Source organism: Pteropus medius, unplaced genomic scaffold, assembly GCF_902729225.1.
Source record: "Pteropus medius unplaced genomic scaffold, Ma_sr-lr_union100, whole genome shotgun sequence".
NCBI classification, from domain to species: domain Eukaryota; kingdom Metazoa; phylum Chordata; class Mammalia; order Chiroptera; family Pteropodidae; genus Pteropus; species Pteropus medius.
In genome coordinates this window covers 55,595-77,676 of record NW_024340629.1, presented here as the reverse complement: position 1 = coordinate 77,676, position 22,082 = coordinate 55,595, and the positions used below count along the sequence as shown (strand labels likewise).

The window sequence follows — 22,082 nt, the reverse complement described above, 5'->3', positions numbered from 1 at the left end:
CTGGGATTATATCTATATATGTACATGTCTCATGTGTTTCTCCATATAACAACAAATAACACTCACTGTACTCTGTTATACTTTTCTTATTTATATATTTGTTCAGTATCTGTCAAGTGTGATGTTTTAGCCTGTATCACCTGCAAACATAAAGGATTTTACAGGACTATGTGTTGAGGTAGGGAGTTCTATACATTTTTTTGGAATTTGTGGTTTTAAATTTTTATTATAATTATTATATAATTTTATAATTTAATTTATTATATAAATGGCACATATATTAAGCCATATTATTAAATGTAACTTATGTGTCACTGTGCTTGCAATTATATAAGTGACTAATAGAAAACTTTAAAGAATAGCACAATAATAATTTATATATGTAGCATAAATTTTTAACATAGTTTTAAGTTTTTTCATGTTTTCTTTATGTATCTATGTATATATGTCTATATCTATATCTATATATTTATATGTATCTATATTTATATGCTGTATACCTATCTATATCTAAGTATCTATGTATCTATGTATCTATGTATGTATCTATCTATCTATCATCTACCATCATCTATCTGTTGTCTCTCTAACTATACTATACCATCCTGATTTCTCTACTTTGGCACTATTGATATTTTGGACTGGATATTGGATATTATAGGATATTTAGAAGCATTACTGACCACTACCACTACTATAAATGCTAATAATACCCTACCTCCCAGTCGTGACAATCAAAATGTCTTCTAGACATTGACTAATGCTTATTGGTTAATAAAATCACTTCCAATTGAGAATTACTAACAATATCTGTCTCTATCTCTATTTATGTATATTATTATTTGTGGGAGATGAGTTTATTTTCATATATCCTAAATTAGAAAGTTTGAGTGTATCTTATTTATACTATTTTTGCATACTAAAACTATCCCAGGTAATAATACATAAAATCTATTGACTGTATTGCTGTCTCTTTCTAGACAGGTTTCTTGATAAACCTTCATGGAAACACAAAATCTAACGTTGTTGAATGAATTCGTTCTCATGGGGATTACAAACCACCCTGAGCTGCATGCTCCATTATTTGGGCTCTTCCTCATCATCTATATGATCTCAGTGGTGGGCAACTTGGGCATGATCATCCTCACCAAGGTGGACTCCAGTCTACAAACGCCCATGTACTTCTTTCTCAGGCACCTGGCTTTCACTGATCTTGGTTATTCAACAACTGTAGGACCCAAAATGTTAGTAAATTTTGTTGTAGCTCGAAATACAATCTCCTATTATTTTTGTGCTATACAACTAGCTTTCTTTCTTGTGTTTATTGTTAGTGAAATTTTTATTTTATCGGCAATGTCTTATGACCGTTATGTGGCTATCTGTAACCCTCTGCTCTATCCAGTCATCATGTCACAAAGAATATGTCAGCTGCTGGTGACAATCCCCTATCTCTACAGCACATTTGTTTCTCTTCTAGTCACTATAAAGATTTTCAATTTATCTTTCTGTGGCTACAATGTCATCAGTCATTTCTACTGTGACAGTATCCCGTTGTTATCTTTGCTCTGCTCAGATACACATGAAATTGAAACGATTATTCTGATTTTAGCTGGTTTTGATTTAATTTCATCTCTTCTGATAGTTCTTGTGTCTTACCTGCTCATACTTGGGTCCATTCTTAGGATGAACTCCGCCGAGGGTAGACACAAGGCTTTTTCTACCTGTGGATCCCACCTGACTGTAGTCATAGTATTCTATGGGACTTTGATATTTATGTATGTGCAACCTAAGTCCAGTCATTCCTTTGACAGTGATAAAGTGGCTTCTATATTTTACACTCTTGTCATCCCCATGTTGAATCCCTTGATCTATAGCTTGAGGAACAAAGATGTAAAATGTGCACTACAAAGGGTATGGAAAAAACTATATAATCTTTTTTCTTAAAGTTTACATACAATATAATTCCTATAAACTAGGTTATGGACTTTAAATTTTGCTCTATGTGCCTCAAGAAATAGCAAGCACAAATAAGAGAGAGAGAAAGAGAGAGAGAGAGAGAGAGAGAGAGAGGGAGAGCTCTTTTCTTTCCTTTGGTTTTAGCCTTCATACTCTTCCCTGGTATGTTTTAATTTAATTTTATTATTAGTTTCAAGTATCCAGTACATCAGTTAGACATTTATATAGTTTATGAAACGATCCCCTGATTGCTCTTTCTCTCTGGCTCTCCTCCTAGCCATTGCATACTGCTGACTGCATTCCCTATGCTGTGCTCCCCATCCCTGTGGCCATCTATCAACTACTAATATGTACTTCTTTAACCTTTACCACTTTCTCCCAGCCAGATTGTCCTGGTATGTTTTAGAATTATATTTAATAATGGTGTGTCTTTGACATCTGACAATTTGAAGTACTCAGTCATATTTCTTTGCTCAAATACCCCTCTTCCAAACATTGGGATCCCAGTTTTTCCTCTCATTGCCTCTCCTCCATATATGAGTCTATTAACTGAATATACTTTGTAATTCAGCAATCCCTAGGTTCTGATTGGCACCTGATTTTGTCTTAATCAATCCATTTTATTGATATCAAAGGATAGAAATTAAGATAAATCTTTGAGGTTACCCAGAAGCTCCCAGGTTTGTACTGTTTTTTTCTCCCAAGTGGTTCTTAATAACTGCTCGTTTGGTTTTGAAGAGCTTATAATATTTCTTTATCTCTCTGAAAAAAAAAAACGTAATTATGTTTAAAAGTTATGTTCTAGTTGTTTTTGTATTCTTATATGTTTCCCAATTTTTGATCAACGTTGATTATTTACTGTGTTTTAATTGTCTTTCTTTGTTTAACTGCATTGGTTGATTATCCTATTGTGGGAAGCAAAGGGAAATAATCTGTTGTTTGCACAATGTCATATTTCTAATGTAAGTGAAGCCTGACACATGACGAAGACATAGTTATCTAGCCTTTTGTACACAGCTGATCCGTGTTGCTCTCCACATTTTCCCATGTGCTTACTTTCATTTTTATTTTCCTTTTGCTTGTTTTTTTTCTTCTGAATATTTCTGGGATTTTATTGAAACTATTAGTCTACAATATTTGCTTTGTTTGCCATGATGCAATAAAATTCTGTTTAGCTAATAAATATTTAATAAAACACTTCATTGGAATGACATTTAAAAAGTGCATGATACGAAGCAACCAAAACGCCTTCAGTAGATATATAGGTAAATAAACTGTGGTAGATCTAGACAATAGAATATTATTCAGCACTAAAAAGAAATAAGCTATCAAGCTATCAATATAAAATGATATCATGGAACCCTAAATGCATGTTTCTAAGTGAAAGAAACCAATCTTAAAAGTCTACCTACTATATGATTCCAACTATAAGTCATTCTGAAAAAGACAAAACTATGGAGACAGTGAAAAGATTTATGGTTGCCAGGGGTTAGGGCATAGAGAAAAATGAATAGAAGGAGCATGGAGGATATTCAGAGTAGTAAAAATACTTTGTATGAAACTAAAATTGTGGATACAAGCCATTATATACTTGTTCAAATATATAGAATGTGCAACACCAAGAGCAAATCCTAATGTAAAGTATGCAGTTTGGGTGAAAAAGATGTGCCGATGTATGTTCATTGATTGTAACAAATGTACTATTCTAGCGGAGCTTGTCATTAATGGATGGGGGAGACTTTGCATGTGTGAGGGCAGAGAATATGCAGGAAATCTCTGTACCTTCTTAATTTTTCTGTGAACAAAATTTTTCTAAAAAATAAAGTCTTAAATACAAAAGTGCATGATACAGTGTCACATGAACATAAATATTATCGAAATGTTGCTGTTAAAACAAAATTTTAAAATGGTAATAAAGACTACTAGGTAATAATATCTCATACTTTGAGCCTGCTTCATGTCTTGAAAAATTTAGTTATCACAACAGCTCTATGAGATAATCTCTGTTAAAATGCCTATTTTATAGATTTCAAAATGATGATTCAGAGAGATTAGGTAAATTGTCAGAGTCCACTAAAGTATGAAATATTAGAACCAGGTTTAAAAGCCAAGTGGTGAGGTTCATACTCAAGACTTCATGCTCTTCACAAGTACCCTAAATTATTTCTTAATGTCATTTTTATACTTCACTGATGTCATTCTAGAAATGACAAATGGTAAAACTTTAAAAGATGTTAAATTAGAAGAGGAGAAAGAGCAGAAAGGCTTAAAAACCAGTTAAAGCCATGTCTGGCATCAAAAAGAAAAAGAATTTAAGAAAGATATACTTAGTTTATTAAAAATAAATAAATTGGCTCACAGAAACATAAAATGATCAGGCCCTTTTTAATGAGTAATTTTGCTCAACTAGAAAGCCAAAGCAAAGTGAAGACGTGACATAATCTGAGTGGATCTGTAATAAATCAGAAGAAGGGCAAGAATTAACGTAAGGTTGCCAGAAACATGCTGAAAAGTAGATAAATAAGAAGATTCCCATTTTAAGAAATGATTTCTGTTCTAAGGAATTCAGCTACCTTTGAGAAATGAAGATTGAGGCAAAGCAAAATTCCCAAAAAAAGCCAGATGTCTATTTTTAATGATTTGTAGGAGGAATTCTACAAGAGAACAATACAAGAAAAAAGTATTCTTTCTCCCCAAAGAGAAAACGTCTGGGAGGGGAATGTTTATTTTCCATTACTTTCTGCTTCCCAAACTTCAAAGAACCTTTTAATGTGTGTTTTATCCATTTGGGAAATTAATTGAAGGGCAAGAGAATATATTGACTTTGATATTATTGACCTACTGAAGCAATAAATACTGTGAGAACTAACGTGTGATCATTTATTATTTTAAACTAAGCCCTCTTCCTTGACTCAGTGTTTATTTAATGACATTATATGCATGGGAAAAGTATTCCTAAATGATACAAGGAGGAAAGGCAGAGTACCACACGCAGTTGTGAAGCTTGGGCACCATGTTATTTTAAGGTGTTCTATTCAGATAGACTAAGATATGAGAAATCCCTCCCTAAACATACACGACTTATTTAGTATTGTCCTTATTCACGTAAACATGCAAAAGCTGCCCATCGCAGTAATTAGACAAATAAAAGAAATAACATTCATCTCAGGAATATATATCAACCCATGAGGAGAAAATTCACTAATCAACATATAGTTTGTCATTGAAAGAGCTCCCGAAATACAAGAGATAATACTAATTGAGAAGTATGAGTATGAAAGTTAAATGTTATCTTTAGAATAAGAAATGATCTGTGATTCATTTAGTTCTTAATGATTCACAAGAATCATAATATTCCCGTGTCAAATTGCATCTGCATATGGTATTTTAAGTAGAGAAAAGAACCATTAGAAAAGATGGAGAGTATAGGAAATGACAAATTTGTACATATATGTGTATATATATAGAGAGAGAGAGAGAGAGACAGAGAGAGAGTCAGAGACAGGGACAGGGACAGAGACAGAGAGAGAGGAAACAAAGATTCCTTGGAGAAAGAATAACCACTGGAGAGCTGAATAGGAATGCTATGGAGGTAAAGAGGTCTCAGAAGTCACGTAACAGGAGGAGCTATATTCTAATGTCTAGTATGTGAGTGGCACACCCTGGAACTGGGAAAGGTATGCCCTTTACAAAGGCCCATTCTTTGCTGTGTCATATGTGAACAGAAGTTTACATTGTACTTATAGTAAATCTTACCTTTATTAGCTCTTTGATAATAAGAATTAAAATATTTTGTATGATAGTCTTTAAATCCTCACAAACTTGCATGGCATTAAACACGAAATAATAGCAAAATATATGATCCAATGCATCTGTCTACTTATATAATTCATAGCTCAATATATTTATTTATAACTCAGGTTAACAGAAATCAATCAACCAGAGAGCAGACAAAGCAAAAATTTAGTTTATATTTTGTCATAAAAACTGTTGATATTTTTAAAACTTACCTCTTTATGAAATTATTTCTTAGCCATCACAGCCAACTTTAATTCTATAGAAATTATGTACTTATTTTCAAAATAATTGATTTAGGAATAGAACAATAGAACAAAGATTTCTTTCAAGTTTTTTTTTTTTTTTTTTACAAAATCATTAAATTTTCATGTATTTTGTCTGGCCATAAAGAATTTAATACCTATTAAATAAAAATAGTCTCTATATCTTGCAGAGTGTATTATACCTAGATTAACCTCTTGATTTCAGATCTGGTAATAGTCACATAAATCGTCCCTAGTTGTTAATTTAATTTTTTTTTTATTTTTATAGCAGTTACTATTGAGATATAATTCATAAACTATATAATTTACTTATTATAAGTGTTCAATTTAAAGATTAAGATATATTCAGAGTTGTGCAACCAACACCACAATTTTAGAATATTTTAATATTTTTATTAGCAGTTAGTCTTCTTGTTAACACCCTCAATCCCCAGCTTCAGAGAACCAAAAATTTCTTTCCTGTCTCTATGAATTCACCCATCCGGGCATTGCATATAAATATAACCACTCAATAGTTGGATCTTTGTGTCTAGTTTTTTTCACATAGTATAAACGTGAATGTTTTTGTATTATAAGACATTGGATGTTATTTTATATCATCATTTTAACTTGCTTTATTTGACAATGCTCTAGCAGGGAAAAAAGGGAACTACCTATGACTTCTGAGTAGAGGTGGAAATCCAGAACCCTACTCAATCTTCACTAACACCTCTGATTTTCGGGAACTCTTTCAATGACAAGCTTTATGGTTGATTAGCAGTTTATTTTCATGGGGTTAATAAACATTCCCAAGTTGTATATCTCTATTTGAAGATTACATAATTGTTTATACAGAAAATCAATCTGCAAAAGAACTAATAATTGAATATGGCAAAGTCACAATATGCAAGGGCAACATATAGCATTCTACTGAATTTTGTATATACACAATAAATAATTGGAAGTTTAAATATATATTTATTGCAATAAAACCAAAAAACATGAAATATTTATAAATCTAACAAAATATGCACGAGATCAAGATGTTGAACTGATGAGATAAATTGAAGATGTGTAAATGGTGAGCTATATTTTGCTCATGGATTGGAAGACACAATATTATTAAGATGTACAACATTTAAATGAATGAGATAATCTGCAAGCTGACTCTAAAATGTACATAAAAGGGCAAAGAAATTAGAATAGGCCAAAGAATTTGGAAAAAATAAATAAAAATATAGTTGAAAGATTCACACACTACTTTTATTTTTTTCTTATTGTATATGTATAACATGCTTATAGTAAGGCAAAATGGGAGCTAATTATTTAAAATATAATAAAAACATATAGCAAAGTTAAACAGTCGCAGAAATAGAAATGTAATCCAAGACTTCTAAAGAGATTGAGTAAACTGTTTTGTAACCTAAGGGTTATTTTAAATATAATTTCTGCTATACCTAACATCATGTTTCTTATGTGATTATCAGAGCATAATAATACTTTATTGTATCAAAATCTGTTCTACTCTGTATTTATATTATCATCATGTATTATTAACAATATTTTAATTATGATGTTATTGTTGGAAATAATTTTATGGCATCAGCTTCTTAGACCACGTGAATGTCCATCATATATATTTTAAATCGATTCATTTCTATATCATATATATTCCAATATCTACTTGTAAAAAAAACACCATTTTACAATTATATTTTATATTATAGGAATAACTAAACTGTTTTTTATTTATATCTGGAAATTTTTGTTAGCCAGTTGAATATGTTTGTCCTGTCAACTATAAACCAACAGCAGTATTTGAATATTTGAGTTATCTGAATATTTCTTCAACTGTTTCTTGATTTTTAAGTATCCCAGATTTCCTCTACTAATCTTGACAGTAAATGAAGCTCAAAAATATAAACATACTTAATTCAAATTAATTTAATGTTAATTTTTTCCCATACATTTTTAATGTTAAATACATTTTTCCTCAGATTTCTTTTTGTTTGTTAAAGGTAAAAGTTGACATTATAGTATGAAAAAAAAGTCAGTAGAACCATGGACTCAGTACTTACAGAACTGAATCAATATTAGGTGTTTGCCTACATAGTCTGATTTTAAGTACATTCAATAAAATTTCTGTAAATGGTAAGTTTCTAAAATGTGAAATATCTTCTTGGCAATGCTTTGTTTGAAGTCTTGAATAAAGAGAAAGAAGATTCTTAAATGGACACATGGAATTAGTTTTGAACTTTATGTCAAAATTATTCTTTAAGTCTTTATAAATGCAATACTATATTTTGTACTGATTTAGAGATTAACAACCTAGAATGTCAGAAGACCTATGTGATAGGCTATTGTTTTCATGATGCAGTTCTATGAATTAAATATGGGATTATTGAAAGTGAGAACCAACTGGTAGAATGTGATAAGATTAATAGTGACTTGAAGTTAACAGGAAAAATATTTCATTTCTATGGCCCTTTCACAGCATTCTTTACCTCTTTGTTTCTCAGACTGTAAATCAGTGGGTTTAGCATGGGACTCACTAGTCTGTAGAACAGAGACACTACTTTCTGCTTTTCTACGGAATACTGGGAGTTTGGCTGAATATAACTAAAGCTTAAGGTACCGTAGAATATGGTCACAGCAGACAGGTGAGAGGCACAGGTGGAGAAGGCTTTCTGTCTGCCTGCTGCTGAGGAGGTCCTCAGGATAGCAAAAACAATGAACATGTAGGAAATGATCACAATCAAGAAGGTGGCAATGGCAATGACTCCAGAGAACGTTAAGAGCAACAACTAATTACGGAGGTATCAGAGCATGACAACCCTAGGAGTGAAGGAATATCACAGAAGAAGTGGCTGACAACACTCAGCCTACAGAAGGACAGCCTACCCAAGCTTACTGTGTTTTTAATGAGTTAATTATTCCACATGACCCAGTGACTAATCCTACACACTTCCTCTTAGGCATGGCTACACTGTAAAGCAAAGGATTTGCAATGGCCACACACATAATTGTCATATGCCATTACTGACAGCAAGCAAACGTCTGTAGTAACAAACACTCCAAAACACAAATGTTGTACCATGCAAGCAGAGAAAGAAATGGTTCCCTTCACAATCAGGAAGTTTACCAGCATTCTGGGTGCAATTGCAGATGAATAGCAGGCATCTACAAAAGAAAGGCAGCTAAGGAAAAAGTACATGGGTGTATGGAGCTTGGGAGAAATTTGGATTAAGAAGATCATGCCCAGATTCCCCACAAGAGTAATGGCATAAATCACCAGGAACAACACAAAAAATACAACTTTCAGTTCTGCACGGCCTGTCAATCCCAAAAGAATAAACTCAGTCGCCACTGTAAAATTCTTTTCAGTCATTTGTTTCTTTTCATAAAATCTGTTATGGAAAAAAATTCAGAGGTTACAATTACATAAATATATTGATATTATTGTGTGTGTGTGTGTGTGTGTGTGTGTGTGTGTGTGTGTATCTATATAACGTATATAAATACATATACATAAAATTACTGATATCAGTCTTGGGGGAAAAAAGTTCCTTTGAATCTGAGTTTTTCATCAATAAAATTACCAATCATAGACTAAATGATCTCTAATTTTCATTCTAGTAATGTCACTTTATAGGATTATATTTCATAAAAACCAAAATGTAAAAAAAAAAACTTTACCACTCATAGCTTCGGTCTGCCTCTAAAATGTCCACTTCAATACCAAAATTATACTAGCACTAAGAAGACACTAATGACAATTGAAATAATAGCATGTATAATATATACCATTAGAAAATTAAATAGTTATTTGATGAAATTCCTTTCTGATCTCGTTTGTTTGTTTTTAAGTAAAAAAAAAATAATGCGAAGAGTCTTTAAAATTATATTTATTTTGAGCTATATATGGAATCAATTGACAAGTACATTCCTATAGACAGACAGCAGAGTGGCCGCCACATCATGAAGTAAGAAGATGGCTCAAGTATCTACAGAGATGACATTTTAAAATACCAAAGATTCTGACTTCTTTTTCCATGGGAGGCATTGAGTGTCAACAGCCAAACTGTACAACTCATGAAACACAAGCCTGTTTCTTGTGTGATACCTATTCAAAGTAGCCAGGATTTCTGCTGTGGGACAATCTTCCCCATATTCATGGTAGAAGAAGCCCTGAAAGATCATTAACTCTGAGAGCTAGGACACAGAATCCCATATCTTGCACATATGGATCATATAAAGTCTTCCTGTTTTTTTCTGAGATCTCGAATAATTTTAGAAAATTAAGAAAAACAGTAATTCAAACTATACATATATATAATATATATTATATATTAACTCATCAAATGGAAATTATATTTTTTGAAAGCCTAAAATTATCTAAAATATAAAGTAGTATATTTTTCACCCTATAATAGATAGTTTAGACAATTTAAGTCTTTCTAAAAATAAATTTCCATTATATGGTTGGATACTTGCACTTTATAATCAAAGCTGTTCATATTTGTTTCAGAATTATCTCTCTTCTTCTCTATTAAGTTGGAGTGTTATTTTAGAAATTATGAGAAAAAAATGGTGATGATTTTGGTTTATCTGTAATTCACACCATCTTTATTTTAATTAAAACATTTCCATTGCCACAATGATGAGAGGATAAGAATCCATTAATCCTGGGCCAAATCCTATTGTTGAAAATAATAGCTTTATTTCATTAGACAAGTTATTTAACTTTCTAGATCCAGGACATAATTATATGTACTTCTACAAGATTGCTGAGAGGATTGAATGATATGATTCCAATAAAGTATTTAGTCTTCATTGAGTATAAATTAAACATTTAATAAATTAGATAGTTGCATCGCTATATGAGATATAGCTAGCTAGACAGAATAGTGATATATATTGAGTGTGTGATATTTTTTAAGTCATGGTAATCAGTATTAAACTTTAAAATCATTGTAATTCAACAATTTCTATTTTGGAGCATTTCTGAACTGCTTAAACACTTTTTATTTATTTGTTTATATTCATAATCAAGTGGATATCTCAAGTTGTCATTTACAAACTGGTCTTTTTAAATGTGAGATAAATAAAATAAATACCTATATTTTTTCATGACATCTCACATGCTCTTTAGAGATTACTAACAGATTTGACAATATAAAAGAACACTTTCAACAAGTAAGCCCGAATATTTCAAAGCTGCATTTTTCATACATAGATCTGTCTTATACCTGCTCTTTCTTCCACTACTCTTCGAGCATTAACTGAAAATTTTCTATTAATAAAAGATCACTTATAGATATAAATTCTATTGTAAACTATAATTTGGGAAAAAAGCATGTTTAAGAGAAATTAGAAATTAAATTAACTATCCAAATATAAAATTAATAACTTTAGCACCAATATTTGATGGCAATGTCATAACTGAATTATATAATAAGATATAAACTTAACTTACATGAACTTTAAGAATTAAAACACTGATATGATCCTATCATATTTTAAATTTTCAATTATCTGGAGAATAAATACTAAATATAAAAACATTAAAAGAAATAAGAAGACATTAAAACGAATGACTTAACTTACCAAAGATGTTAAAAAGTCCACTTTACTTAGAACACTCATGTTCATTTCCATGGTATCTTACTCTCTTCTTAGAAATAAAATCAGTTAATCTTTTTATCTGAGGTTAAAAGTAATATCTTAATGGTAGATAACTGAAAATCACTCCAGGTTTAAATATATATTACATATAACATATGTAACATGTATTATATGTATTAAATATGTTCTATATATCAAGTAAAACAATACAAAACAAACATGATAAAAAAAGAAACAGTGGTTTTACATCTTTAATTCTTTCCTCAAGGAGGATAAATTTAAAAGGAGACAAATATATATATGCATATTATATGAATTTTTTCTAAGTAGGTCAGACTCCCTGTGGTTCAGACACTGATTACATGATAGCAACAACAGCAAAATTACACTTTGAATTGCATTCTGGTTTCTCGAGGGACTTTCTCAAGGTATCCCAGTGGAATTGGTTTCTATAAGATGTGTAATATAAAAAAATATTATAAAGAGTGGAAGGCGTCATAGAGCTAAAGGTGAGAAAATAGTAGAAATGTTGATTTAAGAAATTTGCATAAACTGGATAGCAATTCATTAAGATATAATAGAGACTGAGCCCTCACTTTATAAGGCAAAAGTGCATAAGCGGAAGTCAGTGTGCTAATGGCTATTCTTTATGAAAAGTTGGAACACGACATTCCACCACCCCATCCATACACTTCTGTTCAGAATCTAATTCTGTGTCCTATCTAACAAGTAGAATGGCCATGTGTTACTCTTATTAGATATTATATTTAGCTATAATATTCTCATTCATTTAACCGATACTTCTTAAAGAACAAGGACAAGCTGATATTGCTTGGCACTGGAAAGAGAGGGATTTCAAAAACAAACAGGCAAACATGGTTGTACTTGCATTTCTAGAAAATGGCAGAGTATATATAAGTCCATCTTCCTCAAAAAATATTTTTTAAAAAGAATACATTAAAGTGTTGACTATAAAAGTAAAACATACTATAACAATTGTATATAACACAGAAATAAATAAATTTGTTATTAGGCTCAAAAGGAAGAAAAAGAAGAAAATCAAAAAGCAAATATGGACACTGATACAATGACTCTCCTGGAGATATTTGCAAAACTTTATAACTTTATAAGTGAGATTCAATTTGTACAAAAAGGTGCTAAGCCTTTAGGCCCATGAACAACACAGAATTCCATGAAAACCTAAATATAAATCTAGTATCTGAAAAACTGTCATTCTCATGAAAATCCTAACAAAATAAATCTGTTTGTCATCAAACATTATAAATAAACTTGCCCACCATGATCTGCAATTCGTTAGGAAAAAAAGCTTCCTCTGAGAATCAGTAACCACAGTCTTTCTTCAGACGGGTGGAATTTTTGGATTTTGCTCTCTGCACAAGTAAGGAAGCTTCAAGCTGAAAAATTAACATACAGAGTCTTGAGTTGGTAGCACCAAGGTACTGCTAACAGAAGTAACCTTCTAGGATTGTCACAGAGAAAGTCCTGTTAAGGTAAACTTAACCATGCAATTACAATACACAGTGAGAAAGGACATCTCCAAAATCAAGAGTCTGAAAAGCAATAAATATATTTTAAATTTTTTTTAATGAAAATCAAATGAATAAAAGAAAAAAAAAAAGGAAAATGGACAAGCCCTCTAACAAAATGACCAGGATTATAGGCTAATTTACTAGCAATGTCTAAGCAAGTGATCAAGAACAATGCATGCATGCCTGAATGAATGAATGAATGAATGAATGAATGAATGAATGAATACCTGTGAAAAACATTAACTAATCAAACAGAAGTTGTGTCTTGGTGTGAAAAAACAAATGTAGCCCACTATTGCTAGAGGAACTAGGTCATAACTATTTCAAGGAAGAAATATAGAAGCCGGATACTAACAAAGTTTTTTTAAAATATCCTACAGAAACAACAGGAAGCAACTGAACTTTAATTACCAGAAAATCTATAAAGGCAGCTAGATAACCATGGAAACCTGAGGATCTATTGCTAAGGAGCTGGATGTTTCTACTATTTAGATCCATATTTAACTACTGGTAGATTTCTCTCAATTCTTATACATGTAGAAGTCATAGAGAAGGAGAGCATGCATAACATTTATGAGAGATGGAATGGACTATCTTCTATTAAATTTTACTCTCAATGAGATTGTACTGAACATTATCCAAGAATGATGGATTCTCAGCTCAGGAAACACTACAATTGAGGCCATCATTACAGTAACGCATTGCATTACAATAATCGTTACAGGTTTGTCATAGGAAAGGACAAGGCACATATATCATTTATTTAAAGATGAGGCATACATTTCAAATCTCCTAGTTATCAATCATGTGGCTTTGGGCAAATTACATGTTATCTGAGCTTGGTGTCCTCTGAATATGAGAATAGCATATCTATCTCACATAAGTTAGTGATATATTTTTAACCCAGTGCTTACTACATATTTTTATTTCAAAAATAAATTCAAAGAAAAAAATCCTATGTGAAGACGATAATGTCACTTATAATTTTACCACGACTTTAGGAACTGTTCCAGGTTTACTGAGATAAATCTGATATTGAAGTATTTTCCATAGTTACTTTAGTCATTGACTCTGTGAGCGAGTGACTGCCATTACATCATGCTCAGACCACATTGATGTTGTTTTGTTTCTTTCCTTGAACTGTCTCTCACATTTTCTCCTGGGTAATTAGCAGGCACTACAGGGTAATTTTTACCAATTCCTTAGATGATTTGGGCAACATCATCTGAATGAATTACATGCCACTTTCTCAGGGAGCATCTCAAAGAGGGAGAAGAAGCATAAATTCTCCTTACTTACAGAAAAATAAGAGCAATTTAGGAGAATAAAATCAAATCGTTCATTAAAGGTGAGCGGATGGGAACTGTTGATTTTGATTATCATCTGAGTGTTGGTCATTTCCCATGATTCCTAGCTTCTGACCATGAACACTCATGTTCACCGAGGGCTGATTCTTTCTACCACAACACAAAAAATTCATTTTCTCCTTTGTAAGCCGGGGTTCCCTGAAGTAAAATAGTATTTTCAGGGTGTTAAATCCTATGAATTGACTAGACGTCATAGATCTATTTGATCTGTGAGAGCTGATGGTGGCATTTGGATATTGCAAGTGAAGAGGAAGCAGTGTCTCAAAATATGATCTCTTAAAATTAGGATTTTCAGATATAGGATGCTCAGTTTTATTTGCATTTCGGATAAACAATAAATAATTTTAGTATATGTTATGTAGCATTTGGTAAATATTATTTCTTATAAATGTATTCGATGTGATTTTAATATCATTTTTAGAAAAAAGTGTTTTAACGAATGTGTTGCCCATGCAATATTTTACAAACTGCAGATAATTTTAATATAAGGATATATATACCTTACATATAAAGGTAAGCTCTCATGATGAACTTGTAGGTTTTTTAGTTGTTTTCTGTCTTTCCCTAGTTGCTGGTTACTACTCAGTTTGTTTTTTCAGAATAGGCTTTATAAACTGACAGTATTGTACACTTAAAAGTCTTTTAATGGGGTAATACTCATGTTAAGTATTCTTACCACGGTAAAATTAAAATGTAAATTTTAAAAAAAGAAAAGAAAAGAATGAGCAGGGTAAAAAGAAATCCATACATCTTCAGAGGGAGGTACTCACTGACATTGAAAACAGAGATAAATTCAACAAACACTAGAATAATTCTTAGCAAAGCACTGAAGACTTCAGTGTGGTAGGATTGGTACCAGAATTAGGAATTCCTTTGCTTAATCCAGGGTATTTTGCATTCTGCTGGGAAAACCATGGTGGCAGACCCTGAAACACTTGATTTTTATATGCGAAAGAAGAGAGATCTGAAAAAGTGGGATCAATGGAGAGTGGGATCAATGGAGAAACAGAAGACAACTTCTAGGAAATTCGAATAGACGTGGCTCCAGAATATTCAGTTTTGCCCCCCTTTGCCTCTCCCATGTGGAATTCCTTGGATCAGACTTGTTAAACTGACAACAAAAAATTATGGATTCCTAGAATTGCCACCAGCTGTAGGGTGGCTCCAGGCTCAGCTGCTCCAGACCATAGATCTGGACCTTGTGGTAGGTGCCCAGAAGTTTCTGCCTGATAGTTACATAGGATAAAGCTGAGCATTACAGTACAGAATTCCATCTTACATTTAACTGGCTGATATTTTGAACTCCAATTACTCTTTCAATTGAAAATCATGCTTACAGGTTTTGGTGTTTTCACTGAAGAGAAACTCAGTGTGAGAGGAAGGGAATACTGTGGATTAAGGTAAAGCAGCTTCATTATCTTCAATCAGAGTCAGTTTGTTTTACTGACTTCTCATGTAAGTTTTATGAAATGAAGAGATGGGTACTTATCACTGATTTGACAATCACAGTGTTATACTTTATATACACTCCATTATACAATTTGAGGAATATATTGACAGTAATATGATATAATAACTGCTCAAATAAATATTTTACATACCCTATCATATGCACAATGGAAGAATTAATGCATGTAAATAGCATATTAGAGGAAACAAAGCCTATGAAATTAAATATTCAAAATTCCTGAATATTGATATAAAGCATACATTTTAGCAGGAATGAATCTAGATCTTATACTAATTTGAAGATTTTCTTTTTAAAAGAAGAAAAAGTTGTACATGTAAATTAAGGCATAAATGTGAGTATTTAAAATGGAAAAAAATTAATTTCAGCTGTAAAAAATGTCATAAATATCATAAAATTAAGAGTATAATATTTGTACTAATAAAATCCCAGACACATCTCAGAGTATTGGGTGGTGAGAGTGTTCTTAGAAATCATTTCGACATCAGAATAGATAGCATTATTCAATAAAAAATTTGAACCTTATTAAAATGCCCATTAAATGTCAAATGAAATATTATTACCACAATCTCTCTTCGCCGGGCCCCACGAATATCTGCAGACATGCCAATACACTATGCTATTAGTTTGAAGTGTGATGGAGTAGAAATCAGAATAAAATGAGAAAGTAAGCTTAGTTGACTGAGGTTAAAATATTTTACATTTACAACTTTTACTAAGATGTTTCACTTTGCGACTGTATCGCTAAAGCCCCATGTAGGACCTTAACAGTGGCAATGAGAGATCCAACATGTGAAACTTTATTAACTTCATATTATCTCTGTCTCTCTCTTTTAGAAAATCAAAATTCCACAAGAATTCTCAGACAAAAATGTAAGTGTATTAAAGAAAAACTGTGATGCCATTGTGTAGATGAAATGAAGTCCAATATTTCTATATTAATACTTATATGGCTTTTTTAAAAAATCAGTGGATATGTTCCAAACACTGCTGACTCTGGTTAGAGTTTAACTTGCTGTAAGAATGCAGGTGTTTCCTATGGATCTCTCTTCTTGGGAAGTAAAAGATACTATTACTTATTTGAATTTTAAAATCAGATGTGAGTCTATGGCCATGTTACCCTGAACAAGCCTGATCTCGTCTGATCTCCAAAGCTAAGCAGGGTTGGGCCTGGTTAGTACTTGGATGGGAGACCACCTAGGAAGACCAGATGCTATAGGCGTTTCTCTTATATTCAACCAAATTAATCCTCATATCTTATATCTCAATTAAACAACACTTCCTCCTTAACATTTCTTGTTTTTGAATCACTATTTCTTTTAATAATCCTATAGAATCTGACATTTCTTCCAGCTGAAACACTTATTAAATTCTAAAAAATAAAAAAATAACAGATTGTAAACTGACAAGGTCCTTGCAATCTGTGAGGTCAACCAAGGGTTGCCTCACCAAAATAAATAAATAAATAAATTTAAATAAAAATAAATAAAAAATAAAATCAGATCTGGGAATTATGTTGTATGCACTATTATGAAAAAAAAATGTCAATCTGTCTACAAAGATTGTAATTTGCTTAGATGACACTTCATGAAAGCTAATAAAAACCCTCTGTTCTTCCCAGAAGAGCTAACTGGACTAAATGGGCCAACAGAATCTGACATCGCTGACTGAATTTATTCTGATGGGAGTCACGAGGCAGCCTGAGCTGCAGGGTCTGCTTTTTGGGGTCTTCCTCATCATCTACACAGTCACAGTGGTGGGCAACTTGGGTATGATCATCTTGACCCAGGTGGACTCCCGCCTACACACACCTATGTATTTTTTTATCAAACACCTGGCTTTCATTGATCTTGGTAATTCTACCGTCATTTGTCCTAAAATGCTGGTAAATTTCATTAGGGATCAAAATACCATTTCATATTATGCATGTGCCACACAATTGGCTTTCTTCCTTATGTTTATTATCAGTGAATTTTTCATCTTGTCGGCCATGGCCTATGACCGTTATTCAGCCATATGTAACCCTTTGCTCTATAATGTTATTATGTCCCAGAGACGTTGTCACATGCTAGTGGGTATTCCATATCTCTACGGTACCTTTCAGGCTCTAATGTTCACTATTAAGATTTTTACCTTGACCTTTTGCGGCTCTAAAGTCATAAATCATTTCTATTGTGATGATGTTCCCTTGTTACTTTTGCTCTGCTCAAATGCACAAGAAATAGCATTGTTGATCATATTATTTTCAGCACTGAATTTGCTCTCTTCCCTGTTGGTAGTTTTAATATCATACATCTTGATTCTGATAGCTATATTTCGGATGTATTCTACAGAGGGCAGGAAAAAAGCTTTCTCCACATGTGGTTCTCACCTGACAGTGGTAATTGTGTTCTATGGGTCTCTGCTATTTATGTACACACAACCCAAATCCACTCACTCCTTTGATACTGATAAAATGGCCTCCGTGTTTTACACTTTGGTGATCCCCATGCTTAATCCCTTGATCTACAGCTTAAGGAACAAAGAGGTAAAAAATGCCTTCCACAGGGTCTTTAAGAATCAATGCAAACTTTGTATTTAATATTCAACATAGAATATTGTTCTAATAACCTAAATGTCACTTAATATTTCTAATACATATAATTATATTCTTTTTTACTTCAGAACAAAGAATAATCATAATGCACAGATAGACTGTTTCTCTTATATTCAACCAAATTAATCCTCATATCTTATATCTCAATTAAACAACACTTCCTCCTTAACATTTCTTGTTTTTGAATCACTATTTCTTTTAATAATCCTATAGAATCTGACATTTCTTCCAGCTGAAACACTTATTAAATTCTACCTCAATAAACTATGTGTTTGTTTTTGTTCTTTTATTATTATTCTTTTAGAGTAGTTATCTATCATCTTGTTTTTATTCTATTTTATGAATGTCACATAAGAGTGTAAACAAAGTGAGCCTCTTGCAGACGGCATATACTGAGATCATAATTTTTAAAAATCTATTCTGCAAATATCTGCCTCTGGATAATTTACTCCATTTACATGTAAAATAATTACAAATAATGAAGACCTACTTCTAGCATGTTGCTGTTTGTTTCCCATACATCTTCTCTTTCTCTTGTAGCTCACGTTTTTCTCCATTACAAGATATTCTTGAGTTTGTGGTTGAACACTAACTTGGGGATGCCTACAGTGAAAGTCCATAAGACTGTGAAAAAAATAATCAGGGAATTGTAAACTGAACAATTCCAGAGATCACACAGGGCATGAAGACATTAGAGTTCCCAAATCTAGGGAATAGAGTCCTCTTTCAACACTGAGGCATCCAGCAGAGATAAAACCCACTTAGACTTCCGCTGTTCCTCCTCATATAGTTTGAAAATAAGCCTCAAAAAGAGCCATCTGATTTTTGTTTAAAACATTTAGGACTCTTTTAGGGAGACAGAAAAAAAAGTTATAGCACTCATTAACACAAAATTCATAATATTCTACATCCAATCACAAACACTAGACATATATAAAAACAAGAACAGGTGATTCCACTCAGGAGATAACATAAACCATGAAATAAGAGTAATGATACAATTATTGGGCAAAAGCCTTTAAAACATTTTATAAATATGTTTGTAGTATAAGTCCTGCTATTTGTGTTTTTTTTTTTTCTTTTTTAGTGCGAGTCTCTGAATTAAGTTTTGATTAACAAGGAATCTATCCCAAAGGGACATCCTTCAAAGACTGCTATCTTGAATAAACACATTGCTAGCCACCACTAGACTTTAAAGAGCCAGGCTGCCTTCCCCATGGAGGTTCTTTTATTTTGGACATTTTGGTTGATTTCAACAATGGACCATCTGGGCTACTTGTTTGTTTTCTTTTCCCGAGCTTTAAATTTCCACTCTTCTGTTTTAAATTGACTAATAAAGAGTAAGTCTAGAGAACCCTAGACCCCCACCCTAGAGCCCAATAAAACAGAATCCCAGGCCCCTTGAGTGGTCTCTACTTGTAACTTCACTGTTTGATCCCAGGTCTACTATGTTATGAATTACTTGAAACCTGTATCTTTTTAGTTTCCTGTTGGTTATTGCTGAAGGGCAACTTTGCAATCATAATAAGAACGACAAGGACTAGTCCAGCCACATCATTGGATATTGATAGGCTGAGACTAGTATGAAAGAATGTTCAATATACGGAATGATTTAAAGAAAACATTAACTTTTTGAGGAGATAGATGAAAGATTTTAAAAAAAAAAATGGGACCTCAAATACAACACTGTATGGAAACAAATTTTTTTTTGAATGAGAGTAATAGCAGATTATAAAGCAAATTATACACCAAAAAAGAAATGTTAATGTAGCAGAGTGAAATGCTCACTCTTTCTCCCTCTGGCTCTGGTTAATAGTTCCTGCTATAGATATGCTAATGGACTAGAAGAATTCTTGAGGCTTGAGTGTTTTGCAAAAATAGCCCCTAGTCCAAAGAAGCTTTTGCTGGAGAGGTGGGGAAATGTGTTAATGACTGTTTACCAAAGATTTACGAGAACCTCAGGACAAGACTTAGATCACCATGAACAAGATGATTTGGAGATTTCGAGGTCTTCCTTGGATCTTAATTCTTGCCCTGCCTCTTCTGGGTAAAGGGTGCTGGAACTCTAAAGAAGGATTTGAGAAACCATTGAAAGCTCCTATCTTCTCAGTCAGCATCTTCTCATCAATAAACCTTTCCTTATTCCAAATTCTGATCTATTGAATATTGGCTGTTTTTAAACATTGGGCACATGAACCTTGTGTTAGCAACAATAACTACACTTAAACATATCATAATAGAGGCTACCCAAAATGAAGCCAGAGAGAAATTAAAATACTGAATAAACACCACAAAAGTATTCTCAATGATCTGTAGAACAATAACAAGCTATATACTGTACATTCAAATGTAAGTCTAAGTTGAAAGCGGAGACTATAAAGGGCAGGAAAACCATTGGAGGAAATGTTGGGCACATTTTTTCCAAATTTATTTTTTTAAAAAACCTATAATTCCGAAGATATAAAAAGTTAAGATAATCCTAAGCAAAATAAACAGAAAGGAAATTACACCAAAGTATATCACAATAAAATTTCTGAAAACCAATGATAAAGAGAAATCGGTTGAAAAATACTTTATGAACAGATGAAGAAAAAAATTTACCACTGATTTATTGGCAGATACAAATCATATAAGACATTGTCTTATGTTAACCTACGATTAGATATCCAGCAAAAATACTCTTAGTTAAGGGATGTTATATTATCAAATGTTGCATAATCTTATTTTAAGAAGTCAATTTCATTTACTCACACATTTTGTCTGTGTGTGTGTAACATACCTAATATGTGCAGGATATAGTGTAACTGAGATGCTGACAAAGGCATATTTATGATTTCCAGTGTTTAATAATTTTGCCTAATTTATTTATTCAGATAGACCTAGGCATGAAGTATCTTTGACTTTTCCTAATGGGACATTTCAAGAATAAACAGAAATCAAGGGCACTCTCCCTCAGGTAATTACATGCAATTTGTAATTCTTGAATCAGATCAAAACTAACAAAATGAATCTCAAGTGGGTAGAAAAACACTTAAATGCATTCTCCAACAACCAATGAGAATTAAAACAGTAAGACGTCAAAGCAGATTCTCCCCTAAGGTGAGTAGAAAATACTGGTTTGAAAATTTCTTAGGGCATACAGCTTAAACTGGATCATCATTAAAGATCTCGAAGGGCATTATGCTCTGCAAAACTGTTTATTTTTCCCTTGCAATATACATTTCTGTCATTAATAGGATTAATGTTCAGGACAGATCTGACACTCTGTGGAGTGGAGTTTTCCAGAGAACTTACTGATAAAATCATCAATTTTAACAAGGGTTTTTTATCTATCTTTATTTACCATGTGTCGTCCCTTCTGTACCCTTTTTATTTCCTATCTACTCAAGGTGACCTTAATATAAAGGAAGCATTATATTTATAAAATATATTCTGAAAATATAATGACTATTTGAATCCCGATTCCACCATTTACTATCT

The 22,082-nt window shown here is 32.3% G+C and overlaps 2 protein-coding genes and 2 pseudogenes across 2 annotated transcripts; 3 read left to right on the top strand and 1 right to left on the bottom strand.

Annotated features, from left to right (window-relative positions):
- The first annotated feature begins 1,002 nt into the window (after window positions 1-1,002).
- LOC120619764 (olfactory receptor 8K3) lies at window positions 1,003-1,944 on the top strand. Its single transcript, XM_039884584.1, has one exon. It carries the CDS (start codon window positions 1,003-1,005, stop codon window positions 1,942-1,944), a length of 942 nt encoding a protein of 313 aa, XP_039740518.1.
- A 6,506-nt stretch (window positions 1,945-8,450) lies between these two features.
- LOC120619108 (olfactory receptor 5J2-like) lies at window positions 8,451-9,384 on the bottom strand (annotated as a pseudogene).
- A 7,725-nt stretch (window positions 9,385-17,109) lies between these two features.
- On the top strand, window positions 17,110-17,228 carry LOC120622745 (uncharacterized; annotated as a pseudogene).
- Window positions 17,229-17,645: 417 nt separating this feature from the next.
- On the top strand, window positions 17,646-18,587 carry OR8K5 (olfactory receptor family 8 subfamily K member 5). The gene has a single exon (XM_039882714.1). The coding sequence runs from the start codon at window positions 17,646-17,648 to the stop codon at window positions 18,585-18,587; it is 942 nt and encodes a 313-aa protein (XP_039738648.1).
- Window positions 18,588-22,082: the final 3,495 nt, after the last annotated feature.

Bases quoted from the DNA above. Each gene is read 5' to 3' on its own strand.
- LOC120619764 (XM_039884584.1), top strand. From the start codon at position 1,003: ATGGAAACACAAAATCTAACGTTGTTGAATGAATTCGTTCTCATGGGG.
- OR8K5 (XM_039882714.1), top strand. From the start codon at position 17,646: ATGGGCCAACAGAATCTGACATCGCTGACTGAATTTATTCTGATGGGA.